Source organism: Populus euphratica, unplaced genomic scaffold (genome assembly GCF_000495115.2).
Source record: "Populus euphratica unplaced genomic scaffold, PopEup_1.0 scaffold52.1, whole genome shotgun sequence".
In the NCBI taxonomy this organism is placed as follows: Eukaryota; Viridiplantae; Streptophyta; class Magnoliopsida; order Malpighiales; family Salicaceae; genus Populus; species Populus euphratica.
Window position 1 is genome coordinate 13,024 of NW_011499933.1, and position 21,370 is coordinate 34,393.

The following is a 21,370-nucleotide window of genomic DNA, read 5'->3' on the forward strand; positions in this document are numbered from 1 at the left end:
CCTAAAGTGCTCTTATATATATATATATATATATATGGAAAGTGCTAGTGTAAATTCAACAACATTTTCCACAAGTGCGAGCCACAATTTTCCACAAGTGGGGAGTGAAATTTTCCACAACGCTGTAATTGTTATCAGGAAATGAAGGCGAGCTCCCATGAACACGTTTTCTACCGTGCAAAAACTGCAAGAAATCTCCCCACTAATGTGGACCAGGAATCATGCGCACAAGACAAATGATTTCCAAATTTCACTCCCTTAATTTTCAAACAGTTGGAACAAAATTCAAGACGGTAAGAATTCAAGGTGATAAGACATGAGTTGATATAAAAAAAGATACTGGAACTCAATTTAAGAGGGTAAGGATTGCTTTTACAGAGTAGGAATCGATTTTAGAAAATTTAGAATAAAATTTCAGAAAAAATTCATTTTTAGAGGTCAGGAATGAATTTCAAATGTATGATAATTGATTCCAAAACTAAATTAAACAATATATACACAATGATTAATTGTTATTTTATATATACACACACATAAACAAAATTGAGTGAAAGTCAGTTTGTTCAACTCTAATTCATTTAATTTTTTTTAAATAATTATATTCAAAACAATATAGTTTGAGTTATTTTAAAATATTAAAAAATATATTATCTTAAAATAAAATCGAATTAACACTGATATACTCTTGACCCGATCCGTAGTCCAAATAAGACATAGGATCATGTACAATAACTATAGATTTAATCAAGGCTAGCAAAGCTTTTATTTTACTTTTTTGAAAACAAAAACCATGAAAACACATACTCTCGTAAAGATAGGTCACAAGATATTTTTTAAATGTTTATATATTGTTTTAATTTATTAATATTAAAAGTTAAAAAATATTATATTAACATAATTTTAATTAAAAAATATTTTTATAAAATCAGACAGCTAGTATCACATTAGCAAACGAACACTTCCACACACATGGGATAACTGCTTTGTCATTTCAGCCATTATGCAGTTAGATCAGCCGTCAATCACTGTATGATTTGATGTGCCGATGAAGTTGAAGTGGGCATGATATTGAGGATGATAGGCAAATTGGCCGGAAGCTATGGTATCCTCTCATTTTCTATCTATCGCCATAGCCTCTTTCCTCTTCTCAATTATGCATTATGATAACACAAAAATGGGATATAAAGGCTCCACTTGCCTATCGAAGATATTTTTACTCAAAAAGTGGATCGATCACTTGTAAATTAGAGCTTTGTGTTACGTAACACTGTGTATTTTGCACAGTAAAATTATATATTTATCCTTTAAACATAATTACATAGATGGAAAAATCTTTTTTCACTAGATACATTATACATTGGACATTGCAAGAAAGGACGGGTTATATAGTATTTTTATATTTTCATTGTATAGAATGGTTACATTTAATGTCTTGAATTTTAATTTTTTTATATTCTTTATATGTATAAAAATCTTTTAAATACCCATTATATTCCCAACAAATATTAATATAAATATAAAGGATATTTATTCCTATTTAATGTTATTAGGGTAATATTATACTTTTTAGGTATATAAAAATTCTAATAGAACCCATTATATTTTCATCAAATATTAATATAAATATAAGATTGCACTCTCCTCTTTCTAAAAAAATAATATTCTCTATAAATATATTTTTATTTAAAAAAGAAAGAATATCTTTCTTTTTTTTTTTGCAAGATCACCTCCATTTTTTTTCTTATTAGATTCACCTCCATTGTTTTCTTATTAGATTTTAGTATTATTCTTTTAATTTTGATTTATTTTTTTTGCTTTGCAAAGTTTTCTAGATTGGAATTTTTTTTATTCGATTTTATCTTTTTACAATTAATTACTTTGAATTTGGGCTTCTTGGGTAAGATTGTGTCTAGGATTTCATGAGTTTCAAGTTTTGAAAATTAACAAGTTTTTAGAGGTTTGTCAAGGGTTGCTTTGGTTTTCTTAATCATTTTTTAAGTTAATATATTTTTTTAATTTTATCATTTAATATTTAATTAATTTGATATTAGATTTTTTCCAGTTTTTTATATCCTTTGTTTTTTTATTAGGTTTTTTCTACGTTTTTTGTTAAATTTATTTTTTAAAATAAATTCTATTCTTAAATAAAATAAAATTAATTAAATAAATATAGATAGATGCTCACTTTCTTTTATTTTGTTCGGTTTTCTTTTCTAGGATTTTGCTCTAGTAACCCATTTGACTTCTTTAAATGTTATTGTTCAACATTTTGTAGTGGAGTTTGAACCACCTTAGCAAATTCTTTTGGTTTTGAGTTACAGTGAGTATTCAATGATTTTTTCTTTCTTTTTAATTCATTTGTTTTAGTGAGTTGTTGATAAATGTTTTTTTAATGATTCATTTACTATTATTGCCTTTAATTTAAATCAAATTATTAAATTACTTCATTTTATTGGATTCAGTTAAATTAACCAACCGAGTACCGACTATCCAGTTTTTCTTGCTTTTTAAAACACTACTGTCACCTTGACATCCTTTTTGTACGTTAAAATTTTTTTAACTAGCGTGCAGCATGGGTCACCAATATATGGAAGTAAAATTTAAGAGACATGGGACAACCTTGATCTATACTGTCACACAACTCATCCCCCCTAAATCCTATGGTGCTTTTTTGTCACTATAACCAAGTAGGACAAAGATTGTCCATTTGAGCTCAAAATGTATCGGTTTGTAAAGTATCTACTTGACATTTTCTTTAGCTTCTATGAAGAAGAACATTACTGCAGTTGTTGCATTGGGGTATCATAGCAGCCAGCGTGGATAGTTTAAGAAATCGGTAGCGAAAAGCAGAAGCAGTATGAGAAACCAAAAAAATAATGAACCTGTATTATATCAGCTTAATTCATGTATAATTTGTTTGCATACATCCACTATGAAAGTAGATACGTAGAGAAATGAATAATCAAAGACGGTATAAACTAGACAACAAAGAACATAACAAACCTGTCTTAGTTCATAACTAACAAGTGTAACTTAACCTCTCTTAGAATACATCCTATTTATCATGCATAAGAATCAGCAGAGACTTTAGCAAATGCCATCGTCGAACGTCTAAAACTGAATCAGTTGATGCCAGGGCTGGGTCCAGAAGGTGGCAGGGGTGCACCTTTTGGTAACATAGCCGAAAGGGTCCTAAGAGCTGCCTCGAGTGATGAATATTTCCGAGCTTGGAATCCTGAAACATTCATGTGCGGGAGCTGCCTAGCCTGAGAACTTCCAGCAAGTGTTAAAACCAGCGCAAGAACAACCAGAAAGCATATGAGATTCTTGCACCTCTTTGAGCACGCCATTTATTGTTTACCTCATGTTTTACAGACGAAGGTTATATATATATATATGTGTAGGAAATCCATTATGCTGCAAAATGACCATGCAAGACGGGCCGGCTTGTCAACTGGGATTTGGTAAAGGTAAATTTCTCTGGAATAACCTTGCCTGCAAATGGTCCAGCTGTACATTCTTTTCGGCCGAATGGTAATCTGAGAAGACTTTCTTTCTTCAAATGTGAAGGATTTTTATGCGCCGGCTCGTTATTTCAGTGAAGAGACTAATTGTAATTGGATATGATTAAGTATTCTAAGCTCATGGATTAATATAAGTGATAAGATTTTACCTGTACAGGTAAACTGTCACATCTATATAAACGTAAAACCTTTGACATTAAATTGTATATAGCGATAAAGTTAGTTCTGAGTTGGCCTGTTTACAACCTTCTAATTCATGAGCTTGGCAGAAGTGCTACTTCAAGGTGCATCAAGTTCCAAGGTACCCGAGATTATTAACTATGAAATATGGTTTCTGAACGAGGTTTGACCTCTGCTGCACCCAATCCCTCCTAGCTTGTCCAGAATTGATCCAAGGCAACTAAACTTTTAAAAGGCTCTATAGGAAAAGGAGCACGAGCTCTAGTTGCATGACATCAACACTCATTAGAGGCAGGGTGAGGTCATAGTTTCTTGAAGCACACGGTCGAAGACTTTCAATTTTTTATGGAATTGTCAAATAACTTGATAACAAAGTGACATCAGGTATAAAATTCCTGGTCCGGGATGGAGCTCCAGGTGACAAATGGCCTGGAAAATTTGCATATCTCCAAACAAGTTTAAGGCAAATTCATATTGTTAATTCCTAGCCGGCAGGAACAAAATGATAAACTAATTATATATATCAATCCCAGAGTGATATGATTTCCAACAAAGATATGATTCAGCCTTGTCAAGAAGATCATAAAGAGACACCAAGCTTCAAAACTTCATGCAATGCCAAATAAACAAACATCTCGAGCCTCCGTACAAGAGCAAGTACGTGATAACAGGTAATGAAAGAACTGTCAGTTACTAGCCTCAAGCCAACCCAGACAAATGGAGGCTAATCCATCAAAATTTGAGATAGGATGATGATAATTCCTCATTCAAGAACAGACTGGTAAAAAAGTTGAAGAAACAAAAATTTATATTAACAATACCAATTCATCACCAATAAAAGTTGGAAACAGAGATCAGAATACCTGAACTGGCTCTCCAGATTCTGGAGGGAAGTGAAAACCTGTTGAGCACTTCTCCAAGATCTCAGGACTTGTCATCCATCCTTTATATCCATTACACACGTTCATCTGGAACTGGAACACCTGAAACAAGAAGATCATGATACAATGAACAAGATTCCTCTAAGAATCTCTTTGTTTTATTATTCCAAAGGATTTTCTGGTAAGGAGAACCGTTTTTATTGAAGGAAAACTAATCACAACCCCAAAGCTGAAAGCTAATTAGTCTTCCCTTCAAATTCACTCCATGAAAACAACAAATATTTGACAATAGAAATTTATCATTTAACTGGAGAGAAAGTTCTGTAATTTGCTGACATCATTGGCAAAGTGCACAGAAAGAGCATAAAAACATCACAATGGCATGAACGAGTGACAGAAACCATACCTCTGAATGAGAGGCAGGTGTCTTCTCAAGCTCATCTCCCTCAATGTTCACACCAGTACCTTGGTACTCTGGACAGAGCACAGATACAATTGGGTTTGAGAAAGTGTTCGCTGTTCCATCCTTTTCCTGATGTATTAGATTTGTCTCCGTTCTTGTTCTAGATCTTTCCCCCACTTTGGGACTGACTGACTGATTGCAAACAATCTCAAACTCAATGCTGAGCATCCAGAGTATAAGGCATGAAGTGTGGTATACATGAAATGCCTGCATGAACAAAAAATATTCTTTTAAAAATAAACTCAATAAATTTTAATGTCCCATCAAATCAACATTTGTAACCCATAAGGAGTGCATGTCACAACAAGTATGACAATGCATTTAAAAGCTACTAGAGATAACATAATCTTGAAGAAATCATAGGTAAGATGGAGAATGTTACCCCATACACATTTCTGCTACTGCAAGCAAGTTTTCCAGTCTTCCTGTTCCTCACAAGAAAGTTTTCCAGTAACGGAGAACTAGAAGAGAGCAATAGCTTCACATCATCGAATATTCCTCTCCTTCCCAAATCATAATCATAAGCAAAAGTAACACTGAAGTCATGATCCAAAACCTTGATCCTATCCTCATCATTAGAACTCTTCTTCCCCAGCCATTCACACCATATTCTACTAATCTCATATATCCTTCCAGCAATCCGTCAGAATCCATTAACCTCACTTTCAAATCAGAAACTTCTTCATAAAGACGCACATTCAGAATCGCCAGATCAGAACCCTCTTCATTACCACTTAAATTAAATCCTCATTACATTCAACATCCACACGGCAACCAGGTTTCAGATTTTCACCATATTTAACAACTGCAAGATTATCACTGTTCTTATCCAACTTCAAGGAACTCCCCTTTTTACCATTCTTGATAGCCAACTGTTTCTCATTCCCACTCGAAGCATCAAAGAAATGAATCCCATCAATAAAGGTTGCTAAATATATGTTTGCTACCGTGGTGTATAGATTACATTTCAGAAATGTTTTTTCTTTAAAATATATTTAAATAATTTTTTAATTTTTTTTTATATTAAAGTCATTGAAAAGTATTATAAAAGAGGTTGTTTGTTTTGTGTTTAAAATTATGTCCGGATGCATTTTAAAAATTTGTTAGGCATTAAAAAGTATTAATTAATTTTGTTTTTTTAATAATTTTGTTTTTTTAATAATTTTGATGTAGTAATATTAAAAATAAAAAAAATAATTATTTTCGAGCAAAAAATATCATATACTGTAGTTCTAAATATATATTTATTATTTTTTTCAAGTCAAAATCCCTTTTAAAATTCATTCTAATACAAATTAAAACGGAATGTCGAACAAGTTTGAAAATACAAAGAAGCGAACAGACAGCCGTAGAAATTAATATACACACAAAGAAGACGAAGGAACCTGACGTTTTTCATTCCCAAGAGAGGGAGCTAGTTGGGTCCAACAACAACCACCAGGAAAAGGATTAGTTTGAATTTGGAAATAAAAGGTTTTTTTTTTTTTATGATGTTAGGTTTGAGTTTTCTGGTTATTTATATGATAGTTACTAGAGATTTATATAGACATTAATTTTAGGGTTCATGGAATTAGTGGAGGTGCGCATAAACTGGTTCGGACACATACATTAAACTAAAAAAAAAAGATTGGTTTATTCTTTCTATAGTCTCAGATTCGAATCCTTGGTTACTTATATGATGATTATTGGAGGTTTACATGGTCGTTAACTTCAGAATCCGTAGAATTAGTCATACTGCACGCAAGCTAACACGGACATCCATGTTAATCTAAAAAAAAAGAGGATTGGTTTGTGAAACTCTATCATAATTAATTTAATTAGTTAAATTTTATATTTATTTTTAAAAACTATTAGTTTAAGTTTTATAAATCTTAAAATTACTAAAAATTTATCTAGTTCTTAACTTCAAAACCTTAAAAAATTAATTAAAATGTGGGTAATCTTTTCATGACATTCATGTTAGAAAAAAAAATAGTTTAAAAAAAAAAATTGTTTAATATCTTGAAATTTTTATTTTAAATTTTGAGATTAGTAAAAATCATTATCTTAAATGCTTACGAACCCAATATGTAAATGCAAACGAATTGAGTACTTATCGCTTACTTTATCCTAAAAAAAAAGGTAGTAAGTGATCAAGTCATACATTTTTTTATATATAAATAGACTTTTGTATTGACTTGCTATGGATCTTTGTTGATCTTGCAAGACAAATTTCTCATGGAATGAGAAAAATTTCAATGTTTAAGTTAATTTTAAATATTTAACAAATAAAAATTATTTAGATGACGTAAAAGAGTTTTTTTATTTTAAATAGTTTAGAGATTTTGAAATCCTTCATTTTTCTCTAGAGATGGGTGTGTTTATTTTTGAGGTAATTTTTGTGATTATAGTTTAAAAAATATAATTAGTTAAATTTGATATGTGTTTTGTAAAAATTATGATTGAGATTTATGTGTAGCAAAAAAATATATATAAAATATTTGATAATTATATTTGAAAGTATGATTGTTGTTGTTTTTCAAAGTGTTTTTTACTTAATAATGCATCAAAATATTTTTTGTATTCTTAAAAAATTATTTTTGATATCAGCGCATCAAAATGATTTTAAAAACATAAAAAATATATTAATTTGAAGTAAAAAATAAAAATAAAAATAAAATAATTTTTTTAAAAAAACATTTTTGAAACATAAAAATAAATAGAATTTTATAAAATTCAGGTAAAAAAATATAAAAACTCTATTTTAAATTTAATTTTTTAATAAATCTCACAGTAAAAAACATAATTTAATCTATTATCAAACACTTTACTATATTTATTACACCACAAATGCAAAAACAATTACAAACACAAAGCTCACGTGTAATATATACGTCTAATAATTAGCGTAAAAAAAAAATAAAGAGTTGTGAGATGGACATGTGAGCTTGCATAACTATTTAAACTGTGATATAAAAAATAAAAAATAAAAAATTAAATCATTAATTAATTTACACATACTTTGTGCCTTTTCTTTTCTTTTCTATTTAAACTGTGATATAAAAAATAGAAAATAAAAAAAATAAAAATTGCTTACGAACCCAATATTTAAACTGTGATAATAAAAATAAAAAATATTGTAATGAAAGATTCTTTGTATCTCCAGCATCTCATAATTTGTGCCTTTTCTTTTCTTTTCTATTTAATTTCTCTCCTCTTATTATTGTGCTAGCTTGATACTTTCTCTTTCTCTATACTTAAACTCTTTCTTTGGTCCCTCAACTTTTATATAATCTTAACTTTAGTTCCATTATTTCTATCATTTCAGTAATTACAATAATTAAACTTATTTTTAAATGAATCGGCAAAAATTAACTTTTTTTTAGTAATTGCATTTGAAAATAAATATTAATTTCAGTTAAATTTTATTTTGTGCAAAAATAACAGATGAAACCATTATAATAATGAAATTAAAGTTGACTAAATATAAAAATTTGAGGAATGAAATAAAGAAATGGGCTAGAATTTATTTTTATTTTTATTTTTTGGGCATGTGAAAGTCGAAATGATGCTGTAATATTTTTTTACTCAAATGTGAAAAATATTTTTTTTCCCATGTGTACAAGCCAATAGGATCCTAAGCATAAAATTGATGGGCTCACGAATGCTTAGGAGACAGGTGGGGGCTTGACTTTGATTATGAACCAATATTTCTACGCCGCAAATTAGTAAAATATCCCAATTCGTTTCTCTAAGAATTTCCTGCTCAAGACATTGAATCCGCAGCACCATTCACACAATTAAAAATCTAGGGTTTTCCAATCTCAAGATCCAGCATTGAACATGACATGAGCTACCCATTCTGTCATCCTTTCACCTTATGTTAGGCAAATCCTATTGGGCTGTTTTGAAATAAATTAATTAGCATAATTTGTTCTAAATTAAATTATCTGATTGATGACATATCAACTAACATTATAATAGCATGCTTATGAAGTGTGAACACTAGAATCTTGGTCAAGATGACATATGAACTAACATTATAATGGCTCTATGAAGTGTGAACACTAGAATCTTGGTCAGCTAGCATCCAAGAGGACCAAGACAACACCACAAAATAGATGAAGAGAGACGGAGCAGTGTGGTAAAGAAATTTACATCAATAAATCCAATAATAAATCATCAACATGGCAAGATCGCAACACAAACATGATTAGAACAACATTAAGGACCAACTCAAAAACAAAATTAATAAAGAAAAAGCAAGCCTATAATGTCTTAAACATTACAAGTACAAACAAAATAACACCCACACGAGATCCTTTTCCATTCATATATTTAGAGAGTAACAAGATCAAACATGGGATTTGTAGGCAATAGTATTCATAACAACATCAATCAACGTTTCTTCATGTTCTTGACCTTATTCCATCCTTTCTTGCATGATTCTCCCACGATCTTGACTCCTTTCTTGAACAAAACCGTGAGCTCCTTGGCTCTCACCTTCACCTTGTTCTCAAAATCACCCATGTCTAGAGATGGAGAAAGGGCGAGAAGGGGAGAGAAATAATTAACACAAGAAAAGGAATAACCTTTTGGTAGAGAATCTAGAGGTATATATGGACGCAGAGGAAGTTAGGGCAAGCTAAGATTTGGGTGTTTCCTTTCTGTTAACGAGTAAAGATAGTTGCTTTGCAAGCCTAGCAGAGAGAGAGAGATTCTAAGGAAAGAAGTGATGGCTCTTCTTGGTTGGAGGCTACTTAATGTTAAGGTAATAACGTGGGATCCAACGCATTGAAGGACACGTGGCAAAGATCATGTGGGTTACATGACTTTTTAGGTCCTGATTGTCTCATATCAGACGTTGAGTGTTAAGGTCTTGGTCGAACTGGAGGGTTTGTTTTGTCAGGCAATAGGCTTTAGTTTTGTCCGAGATTCGTGTTTATGACAGGTAATTTTTTGTTACTATTTCTCTGAAGAATTGTGGTAAATTTAGATATTTAAAAAAAAAAAAACAGAAGCCTCCAATAGATTCTATATATAAGAAATTCTTCAAATTTACTTTTGATTACTATTTTAAAAAAAGACATATTATAAATAAAAATGTATTTAATTGAAAAAATCGTAATCCTTAAATGAATTCTTATAGTTTTTCTTTTTTTAAACTACTTCTTAAACAATAACTAAATATTTATAAATAAATATATTAATTTAATAATTCGGTCATTTCAATTTAATATTTATGTATAAATTTTGATTTTTCTTGAAATATTGCTAATGAAATTAACTTTTGTCTCTCATGAAGTATTCTTGGAAAATTCAAGAGATTTTAGTTTTCACTTTAAAATCCCATCTTAAATAATACTACTAATAATATATGTATATATTTTGCAACGACTTGCTAGCATTGTTGACTTGCTAACCTAGACGAGAATCAAGATTCCAAAGCATTGCTATAGGGATTGATTAGATATCCAGATCAGCAGAATAATTAATGAAGAAAATAAAATTTAAATGTAATATTCTTTTTTTTTCTGTGGGAATTTGTTCTTTCTCGTAAAATATGTGTACTTGTTTTTCCCTTACGAGGCAATTAATTTAGATTATTGCTCCAACGGCAAAGCACTGACTTAATCTCTCTCTGCATGGGACCATAAACGCCAAATGCTTTAAATCATAAATACTATTAAATGAAAAAAAAAAAAAGGTTTGGGAACTTGGAACAGCTCATTGAGAGGTGTTAAAGTGTTCTAAAAAGGTTTTTTCACCAGCCTGGAACAAGCCGAAAGGAGTCAAACTTGACATAAACCTTTCATACCGTGCAGCCATTATGCAAATACAATTTAGTAAAGCAGCTAGAAACAAGTGTGTGTGTGTATTGATAACTTTTATTATTTTTACATTTGAAATAAAATACTCAAATCATTTATTTTTGTAAAAAAAATTATTTTTTTGCTACAAGAACCCTTATATTTACCACTTTTCAAGTAATATTTTCAACATCTTTATATTAAATTTAGTATCCGATATGGGACCACCATGAATTTTCTTATAGCACAAGAGAACAGCTTGAAATCGGTTGTTTGCCTTTCTATCTGCAAAGATCTTCAGGTAAATGAAGCCACGATAATAGACAAAAAATCACGTGAGAGGTAAATTGATGCACTTTTCAAGCACATGGCACAGCTTAGCTTCCATGCAAACAGAGTTTATCAGGCATGGAGGAGGATGATGATGACGATAAAGGGTCCCTTGTCCACCTACAATGTTGAGTTTTGTATTTTTACTTTTCACAGCCTGAGAGTTGAGCTTTAACAGCATACTGGGAATATTACTATTTCTTTATCGGACAGTGAACACTTGGAGGATTGCAACGGCTATGGATTAAGCTGAAGTTGGCAGCACTTCGAATTTAAAAATATAAGGAGGACATCAAGCTGCAGATAAGATCAAACGTCCTTATGAATTCGCCATTCAAGTCTTTTTTTAAGATTTTGGGTCCACAGTGTGAATAGATTCTTTAGAATATTCATGATGTGGGCCAATTGGTCTTGCTGTTTATGTCAAGCAGCATTATTGGACGTCTGATATGGGCAGAGAAAAAATGAGTTGATGGCTATATTCCAAGGGGGAGGGGGGCGGAAGACAGACGAAAATGTTTGAAGGAGAATGATTGGATCATCACAGGAACCAAAACTTTTGGTCCGATCATAATTGTGTCTCCTTAAAATCAAATATGGGTTCAATGTGGAAGCTTCATGAGAGCATCACTCATTTCTAAACCTGAGGGAACATGGGATTGTCTGTTAAATTATATTTGGTTAGTGTTTTGAAAAAAAAAAAAAGTATATTGGTGTTTGATTGGAAAAATAACTGTGTTGGGTTAATTTTCAAAATAAAAACGTGTTTGATTAAAAAAATAATAAAATAAATATAAAATAAATTTATCTTTAAAATAATATTTTATCAATTTAAAACAGGAAATAAAAAAAAACATGTTTTTATTTTATTTTTCAATTATCTACATCACTTTTGTTTCAAGACCATAACATAGACTATCTTGAAAAAACAACCCTTTTGATATCTTTTAATTCCATTGAGTTATTTATATTGAAATTCAATGCCAAACGCAAATGACCCATGTTGGTTTAGTTTAAAGTATTGTTTGGTGTATGTCTAGGTGTTTTTAAGAATAATTTTTTACTTAAAAATATATTAAAATAATTTTTTTATATTTTTATATTAATATATCAAAATTATAAAAAAACTAAAAATTATCAATTTAAAATTTTTTAAAATAAAAATACCTAAAAACAGAATCAGAAACACTCTCAAACTACCCATCAAAATGGGTAATTTGATACCCCCTTACCACAACAAAACTTCAGGTGCAAGAACTGCAAAATGGCCAAAGAAATTGGGGGTGGCAATGCCAATAATGCAGCGCCAATTAGTATAAATTTTGCTTTTTATTTAAGTGTGGCAGAAATTATTTTTTAAAATACTTGAAAATATATTAAAATAATATTTTTTAATTTTTTAAAATTTAATTTTTGATATTGGTATATCAAAACAATATAAAAATATTAAAAATAATAATTTAAAGCAAAAAAAAATCAAATTTTAATGAAAAACAGGTTGCACCAACTCCAAATACTCTCTTTGAACTACGCATCAATAATCCATCGGTAACTTCTGAGTAAAATATTATAAGAAGATCAAGGATATTAAAATGGCTCAAAAATTTATATTTAACTAAAATATGTTAAGATCAGTGTCAGAGCATTGTACAAGGAATGTGTTAGAATGGGAGAACGTAAGTTCCCAGACCAAGAATAGGAGCATCCAAGGACACACCCAATTATAAACAACTGTATAAAATTCTCACCAGAGAAGTGAGCAGCACTAAAAACAGCTGAGCTTAGTAAAACTGCCTGCTGCCAGTTCATGGTAGAGGCAAGAGATTTCAATAGAAAGCCTCTGTAAACAATTTCTTCCAGCAGGGGGGTGACAAGGCAATAAACCAGGATGCAGGCAACTTTCGAGATGTTGCTGCTCAGAAGAATCTCCTTCACAACAGGGTTGTTCACAGCCTGAAAACATCATTTCAAGAATGTTAACGTCAGAACATCTCTGGAGGCCAAATTTGTTATCATCATTCGACCAAGAAAGAAATGTCACAGCAAAAGGAAGTCACAAAGAACTCAAATAAAAGAAATAGAAAGCATACACTGTTCACAGAATAAATTTACGGGATGGTGTTACGATGAGTTCATACATATTATTGAAGCAACAAATAATGGAAAACTTTGCATGCCCTATCATGTAAATTGGTCTAAATCCCAATTGAATCTATGGTAGGACCATATATGCCAATGAAATCGATTTTGGATTTTTTCCAGAACAGATGATGCATTCTGGACTCCCCTGTCCATAAAACTATCTATTTTGCATAAAAAATTAGTTTTGAACAAATCACAACATAAGGTCGAGCTACAGGCATAGTTATGATTATTTTCCAAATGAAACCACAGACTTGTAAAGCAACATTATAGAGGCTCTATGCGTTTAAAAACTAGCAAACCTTATGAAGTTATGACAAAGTTGTTTCAAATTATATGTACAACATGGGCAAACCATTTTGTTTCTGTTGCACATACCTATACCTAATGCAACTTAATGAATGCTCTAATAGCAGAAAATGAAACTCCTCCCGGCCCCTTATTTCCCAACCTTTTTCTTTCATGATATACCAATCTTCCTTTCACGTGAATGGCATATCATCTTTCCAAAAGTATCAGTAGTCTTAGGGGGAATGGAAAAATATAGCAGTTCCGGTCAACTCAATGAGTCTGAAATATAACCCGTACACCCACAATATTGTTGACCACTTTGGTTTAAAATGGTCAAAACAGAGTTACAGAAAACTATTCATCACTTAGAAATTCAGAGGATCTATCAACAACAATTAAATCCATAAAACCATACTGCATCAAATAAAAAGATACCTAGAAAGTCAAGGTAGGGGGGAACTCATATTTGTTCCATCTATTGAAAGAAAAGGTAAGCTACTTAAGATAACAACTCAAGCCTATGGGATGGCGAATAAATCTCTCTACTCTTACTTGAATTATTTTAATTTTTTTTATAATATAACCATGACTTGTATGGTTTCATTTCATTGTATATTGTTATGAAATCTCATCTAAAAAATTTCAAACACGTTATAACTTAGTTAATCTTAATAATAGGTATTAGAATTGAACCAATGAGCTTAAAGTCATTGATCCCAAAAAGGAATCATCAAGATTGAGGTGAATCAAAATTAAACTAAGCCAGAAAGATCTGTGCATATTTTATAAAAGCAAACGAAAATCAGAAGCACCAAAACAAATAGACAGTCAATTAATTGATAATACATTATGCCCTGACTTCGTATACAAAATTTGAATAAAGCCTCATCCGGAGATTGTCATTGCACACTATCAATGATATAAAGAAGGCTTGAAAGCATTTAAGAAAAGAAATAGATAAATCCAAAAACCAACCTTAGGTCCAATTAGTCTGTCAGCAACAAGTGATGTAAGGAACACCAACAGAATAAGAAAGCCGAAACCTAGTGATGAAGCCAGCAGCCAGTTCCTCTTCTTTGACAATTCATCAGTTTTAAAGAAGCTCACTGCCTCATATTCTGGCTTAGCAGTGCTCTTAAGTAGAAGCAGAGAAGCAGCGAGTTCTAAAATTTGGATTGCAAGCAGTGATAACACCTGCAGTATAGAAAACAAAAATCATTGTGCAACTGCTTGGATACAGAGATGAACACCTGCACTGCTTCTAATACAAAATATATCGAGTTACCCTCTGCTGAATGAAGTTCTTGTCAGGAATGTTTGATGATGGCATATAAGAAGATGACCATACCGCTGGTGTAGCTAAACATGCAATTGATGAAGTCCTTGCCAGGAAAATCCTAGCAAATCAATTTGTATAATAATGAAAGCCAACTGACAGTCAAATTATTTAGAAAGAGTTCGTTTTGACACTAAAAGGAAAAGGAAAAGGAAAAATGTGAATCTTATGGGTTTCTATGATTTACTGCATAACGAAGAATTATTAATACTGTCCATAGATCAATTGTAATTGACACCCCCATGGCAGATTCCATTCTATGAAAAGAACACCAAGTTGTATTGCGTAAAGTTCTGTACTAGCAGCTGCATTTGGTTTTTGCATGTCTAAGTTGTGGATTATTAGTCTCTGTTCGATGATGGTTCCCCCTAAAACGAAAATCATAAATCTGGTCCTAATCAAGAAAGGTACAGGTATCAATGCATCTGGTTACCAAATTGGCCACACCCTGCCTCAACAAGCTATGGGTTTAGACTCATGGTGCTTAGACCATTATGGAAAACATTATTCTACCATGCAAAATGAAGGTAAGAGAAACTCACTCACTTCCGTCTGAGGATCAAGAACAGGTTTATGCAATACATTGGCAACTATAGACAAGCCTCCAATACCCAAAGGGATATGAAAATTGAACATGTACAAAGCCATAGTGCTCCATATACTCCCTCTCTCCCATGGAATATCCAACGAAAGCACTGAAAATTCCTGTCAGCATTCACCCCACAAATTAAAAGAAAAGGGAAATCATGCTTACATATCACAACAAACCCCATTACACGATAATTTAGCTAGAAATTAACTAAAACTGAAAGAAAAAGCAAACCCATTAAGAAATTTGCTTCTGTAAAACTCAACAAATCCAAACATGGGTCATCCTTACTATACAAGAACAAACCCTATTCCGTAATTCTCTTTCAAGTCCTGTTAGCATTCACCCCAATGATTGCAAAAAAATAAAACAAGAAAAAGATAAACCCACGTTTACTTATCACAACAAAACCCCATTTCAACAATATAACTTGAAAACGACTAAAAATGAAGAAACAAACCAAACCCATCAAGCAATTTACTGAGAACTACCAATTTACATACTCTGCAACTCAAAAACTAAACAAATCCAAACATGGGTCATTTTCATTATACAAGAACCAACCCTCCCAATTGCTCTCTTGTCTAACCGTGACAAGTTACGCGAGCTTATATTACAATTTAATGCAAGAAAATATCATGATATACGGGTTTTGAATAAATTATACAGACCTCAGTGGGTTCATCAGTGATTTCTTTCTTGATGCAGCGGCATTTGAGAGAAGATTTGAATCCGAGATTGGATTTGAATTTGAGTTTGGAGGTGTGATAGAGAGGGTTTGGATTTTGAATCAACGATTTGTTAAAACCGAACCCAAACTTGGCGGGTAGTATACCAACGGTTAGATAAGGCGCCATAGTACGCCTTTGCTTCGCTCCCTCTGTCACTCGCTCTCTCTTGTACTTAATATATGTGGGAGAAAATGAACTAAAACTATAGAAATTAAGGTAGTATTTGTTACGACGGATAATGATAAACTGAACATAATAAAAAAAAATTGGAAATTGTTTGGTGTATTTTTAAATAATATAAAATTAAAATTTATCCTATTTTTTATTATAATTTAAAATTTGTTTTTGTAAGGATATAACAAATTTGTTTAATTCTATGCACAAAGATTAATTTAAGTTGATTTAGACTAATGTAAAAATTAAAAAAATATTTTTATAGTTTTGAAATCCGACAAGAGGGTTAATCTAAACCTAGGTTAGAAGTTAATGATTGATTTAGGTCAATTTAAAAATAAAAATAATAATTATTATAATTTTAAAACTCGATTTAATAGTCATTCTAGGATAAAACTCAGGTTGTGAATCGGATTGATTATTTACCTAAGTTGTAAGGATAAAAATAATAATTATTATAATTTTAAAATCTACCTAAGGGCTGACCTAGGGTCAGGCATTGACACAGATCAATATAAAAATAAAAATAATTATTATCATAATTATAAAACTTGACTCAAGGATCAACTTGAGAGAAAGGTCTAGGTCATGAGTCTAATTGACTATTAACCAGGTCAATATAAGGATAAAAATAATAATTATTATAATTTTAAACTTATTTAGGGTCAATCTAAAGTCAATCTCTAATCGGGTTGACCATTGATCCAATTCAACTTAAAAATAAAAATGGTTATTATCATAATTTTAAAAACTAACTCGTGGGTCAACTCAGGACAAGGCTCGGATCACAAATTGGGTTAACCAGTAATCGAGTCAATGTAAAGATAAAAATAATTATTATTATAATTTAAAAACTCGATTTAGAAGTTAACTTGGGGCCAAGCTTTGGTCATGTTGACTATAACCCGGGTCAACTTAAAAATAACAAGGGTTATTATCATAATTTTAAAATTCAATTTGAGAGTCGACTTGGGATAAAATTTAAGTCATATGTCATGTTAATCATTAAACTAAATCAATATAAAACTAAAATAAAAATTATTATAATTTTAAAATTTAATTTAAATATCAGCTCAGGACCGGAACTAAAACAAGTGTAACTAAATTACTGTTTTTTCTTTGTGTCGAGTCCCTTTTTTCCAAACGTTATGCAGATGTTTTATATAAAAACATTGTTGTTTTCTCAATTGTTAGGGGAAAAAAAACACTCTTGGTCCAATTTAGCAAATTTATTTAATAATGGTTTAATCATGTTAAGAAAGATTACACTAGATATTATAATCATTAAATAACAAGAAAAAGGATACTTTTTTTTATTTTCTTAATTATCATTAAATAACGAGGTTATTTACAATTAGAGATGCACAATTCCATATCGCTCTTTTATTTTCTTTTTAAGTAAATAAATAGTTAGATTTCAGGCATGGCAATATAAGTTAAGGAATGAATTGCTTTTAATAAACAAAAATAATGGATAGGTTACACATCATATTTTTTCATGATCAAATATAGATTTTTCGAGATTATACATAACATTTTATATATAAAAAAACACCATTGTTTTTTTCAATATTTACCAAGAAAATAAAAATAAAATCATACTCTAAGTTAGCAACTTTATCAAATCATGGTTTAATTATGTTAGTCAAATATTAAAGTAAATAACATAATTATCACAAGTGAGTTTTTTCAGACGTTATGCTTACATTTTATATAAGAAACATTTTCTTTTTGTCAATTTCTAGGAAGAAAAATAAAGAATATCTCTAAGTTAGAATAATTATCCTATTTGAAGAAAAAATGTATGTAATTAGGCGAAAGGTTAGACTAAATAACTTAATTATCCTATTTGAAGGGAAATTGTTTTTTAGTTGCATAAGTATCGATCGTTAGTAATTATGCACAATTTCATAACCTAACAAAATGATTTTTTTTTAATGTTTTAAGTAAATAAATAATTTCATTTCAAACATGGCAATATAATTTGAAACTAAAGTGGGTTACTGTTGTTAAAAAACAAATTACTTTTTACAATGCAAACAAGTTGATGCAGGACCTTTTTTTTTTGTTGAAAAAATAGATATTTTTCTTTTCTAATTTATTTTATTTTATATTTTTCTTATGTTTTTTTAGGGAATAGCTTTGCTACTTTATTTTTTTATTTAGTATTAGAAAATTAAATATTACTGTGGTTTTCTATTTTTTTTTATATATGAAAGGTCATGATAGTTTTTTATAAGTGGAGTTTCGGATGAATAAAAATTAAATATTTTGAATATCTCTTCAGTTATAGTGTTTTTAATCTTTAAAAATTAACTTGTAAAAAATATAATTATATTTACTCTCATTGCATAATAAGTATTAAATATTGAGTGTTACATCCAATTTACAATATATTTTTTCATGAATGCAATTTTTTTGTGTGAAGTTATGCATACATTTTATGTAAGAAACATTGTTGTTTTCTTATCAATTGTTAGGAAAATAAAAATAAAATCATAGTCTAAATTAGCAATTTTATATAATCATGGCTTAACCATGTTAAACAAAAATTATATTGAATATTATAATCATTGTATAACAAGAAAAAAAATATAAATTTATTTGCATAATTATCATTAAATAATGAAATTATTTTCAATAGATGCATAATTTCATAACGCTAACGAAAAGAAACGCCTTTTTTTTTTTTTTAAGTAAATAAACACTTCCATTCCAACATGACAATATATCCACAATGATGTGGTAAATATAGTAAGCATTTGCTAAGCACAAATTAAAAAAAACGATTCTTTCTATATACGGTGGGTGAGTGGTTTTGAAGATTCAGTATTCTTGAAAATTTTAGAGTTGTCTGTAATTATTGAAGTTATGTATTTTTATTGTTCGAGAACATATCAATGATTGTTTTTTTAAATATTTTTTATTTTTTTAAATATTATTTTTATATTAGTACATCAAAAAATTAAAAAAAATATAATTTAAAGTGAAAAAGTAAAATAAAAATTAATTTTTTAAAATACTTATGACATACAAAAATAAATAAATTATAAATGACATACTTCACACAACCTGAACTTTGTAGTTAGAATTGAAAGGAAAATCATGAAAGATGGAAAACCGAGGACTTGAGATAACCCTAAAGGTTACTTAAATTCTCACACAAGGAGAAAAAATAATATGGTAAAAAGTGTTCTAAAAAATAACTTATAATTTTTTAAACAGGCACTAAACAAATCTACTTTGGAAAGGTAAAGAAACCCTAAAATAGTTAAAAAAAAAATTAAATCTAAAATTATCTAAGAAAGTACTAAGAATTCAAAAACATATTTTTCTAATCCTAATTCGAAAATCTTTCAAACTTATCTAGTTATATAGGGTATAAGATATGTAGAACATCCTGTCTAAATTTTTATATTCCATGTACTGATGCAAGAAATCCAAATATACAGCTCACCTTTTTCAAAATCTACCGGACCAAAACTTTATGCTTTATGCTTGATGTGATAAAAGTATTATTAAAAAAAGAAGAAGATAATATTAAAACAAGATGTTCACTCCACCGTGGATGCCTCTATGTTGCACATTCATCACAATCTCTATTTAAAAAGAAAAGAATGATTCTCTAAAAATAACTTATAATTGTTTAAATAGTCACTAAACAAATCTAATTTGGGAAGGAATACAAAACCTACAATAGTTTTAAAAATTCTAAAATTATCTAAGAAAATACTAAAAATATTTTCTAACCATAATTTAAAAGTCTTCCCGATCTCAACGTAGAACACCTTGTTTCAATTTAAGTGTGGTCCAAATATTATGCTTATTTTGTTTAAAATTTTTTGTCTGACTTTATGCTTGATATGATAACAGTACTTAAAAAAAATAAAATATTAAAACAACCCCGGTCACTCTACCTTGGAGGCCTATGTGTTGCACGTTCCTCACAATTTCTATTTAAAAGGAAAAGAATGATGTGAAAGAATAAGGTAGTGCAAGAAGAAGAACTGCATCCTAAAGGACAAGAAAATTTCATAAGCGAAAATGATTATAGATATTAGCTGTAAATTTGTAATTTATTCCTCAACAAAATAAAGCTATTGAAGTATTCCTTCTAAAATATTTACAAGATGTTTTAAATAAGTTAGAAAATCCTACATCTATAAAAAAAAACAATTAAGACTCTCAAAGTATAAAGAAAATTAGGATAATAAATTCAAAAAACTAAAAAAAAATAACAAAATTAATCAAGACAATAATTTATAGGTCTAATTCTAGAAGATATAATGGTACAATAAGCGTCGAAGCAACTCTTTTTAAAAAAATTATTAAAAAAATCACTTAAAAAAATTTAAATTTAATTTAACAAGTAGATCTCTCATCAATTCTATTTTAAGCTATTATCATATCATGGTCTAACACGAAAATAAAATCCCTTTTGCGTTTAGATTTTTGCTACTATTCCATAAAATATATATGTTAGCCATTCAAATAATCTGCGTAAATCAATATGTCTTAAAAAAAAAAAATTCCCTTTTAGTTATAAAAAAATCCCCATCTAAATGCTAACTTTTATTTTTTACAAGCTAGGCCGAATCAACAGGTTCTCAATTTCGTCTAATCATTGGAAGGGTAAGTACTCTCGGCCGAATCCAAGCTAGTTTAATTAAGGCCAGTGTGTATCTTGTTTGAGCCCGATTGCAAACACTGTGCTTGGATTCTAAGTAACAGCACCAATGCTCCTTTTGAGTTCTGGAAATTTCCCTCCATTTTTCTATTCTCTTGTATGCTAATAACAGCTCCTTTAGCCATGGTGAAGCTTGTCCTGGCATTTTCTATTAGCTGGTTCCTCTCGACTTGAGACAAGGTATTGATGCAGGTGAATCAGAATGAAACTCACTTCACCTCGGATTCTATTCATCTATAGCCTACGGGTCATC

At 29.9% G+C, this 21,370-nt stretch overlaps 1 protein-coding gene across 1 annotated transcript; it reads right to left on the reverse strand.

The window, feature by feature from the left end:
• Positions 1-12,750: 12,750 nt before the first annotated feature.
• LOC105136195 (CAAX amino terminal protease family protein) lies at positions 12,751-16,455 on the reverse strand. Its single transcript, XM_011041432.1, has 4 exons — positions 16,197-16,455; positions 15,483-15,641; positions 14,576-14,794; positions 12,751-13,120 (listed from the first exon to the last, which is right to left on the reverse strand). Exons 1-4 carry the CDS (start codon positions 16,380-16,382, stop codon positions 12,779-12,781), a joined length of 906 nt encoding a protein of 301 aa, XP_011039734.1. The 5' UTR covers positions 16,383-16,455; the 3' UTR covers positions 12,751-12,778.
• Positions 16,456-21,370: the final 4,915 nt, after the last annotated feature.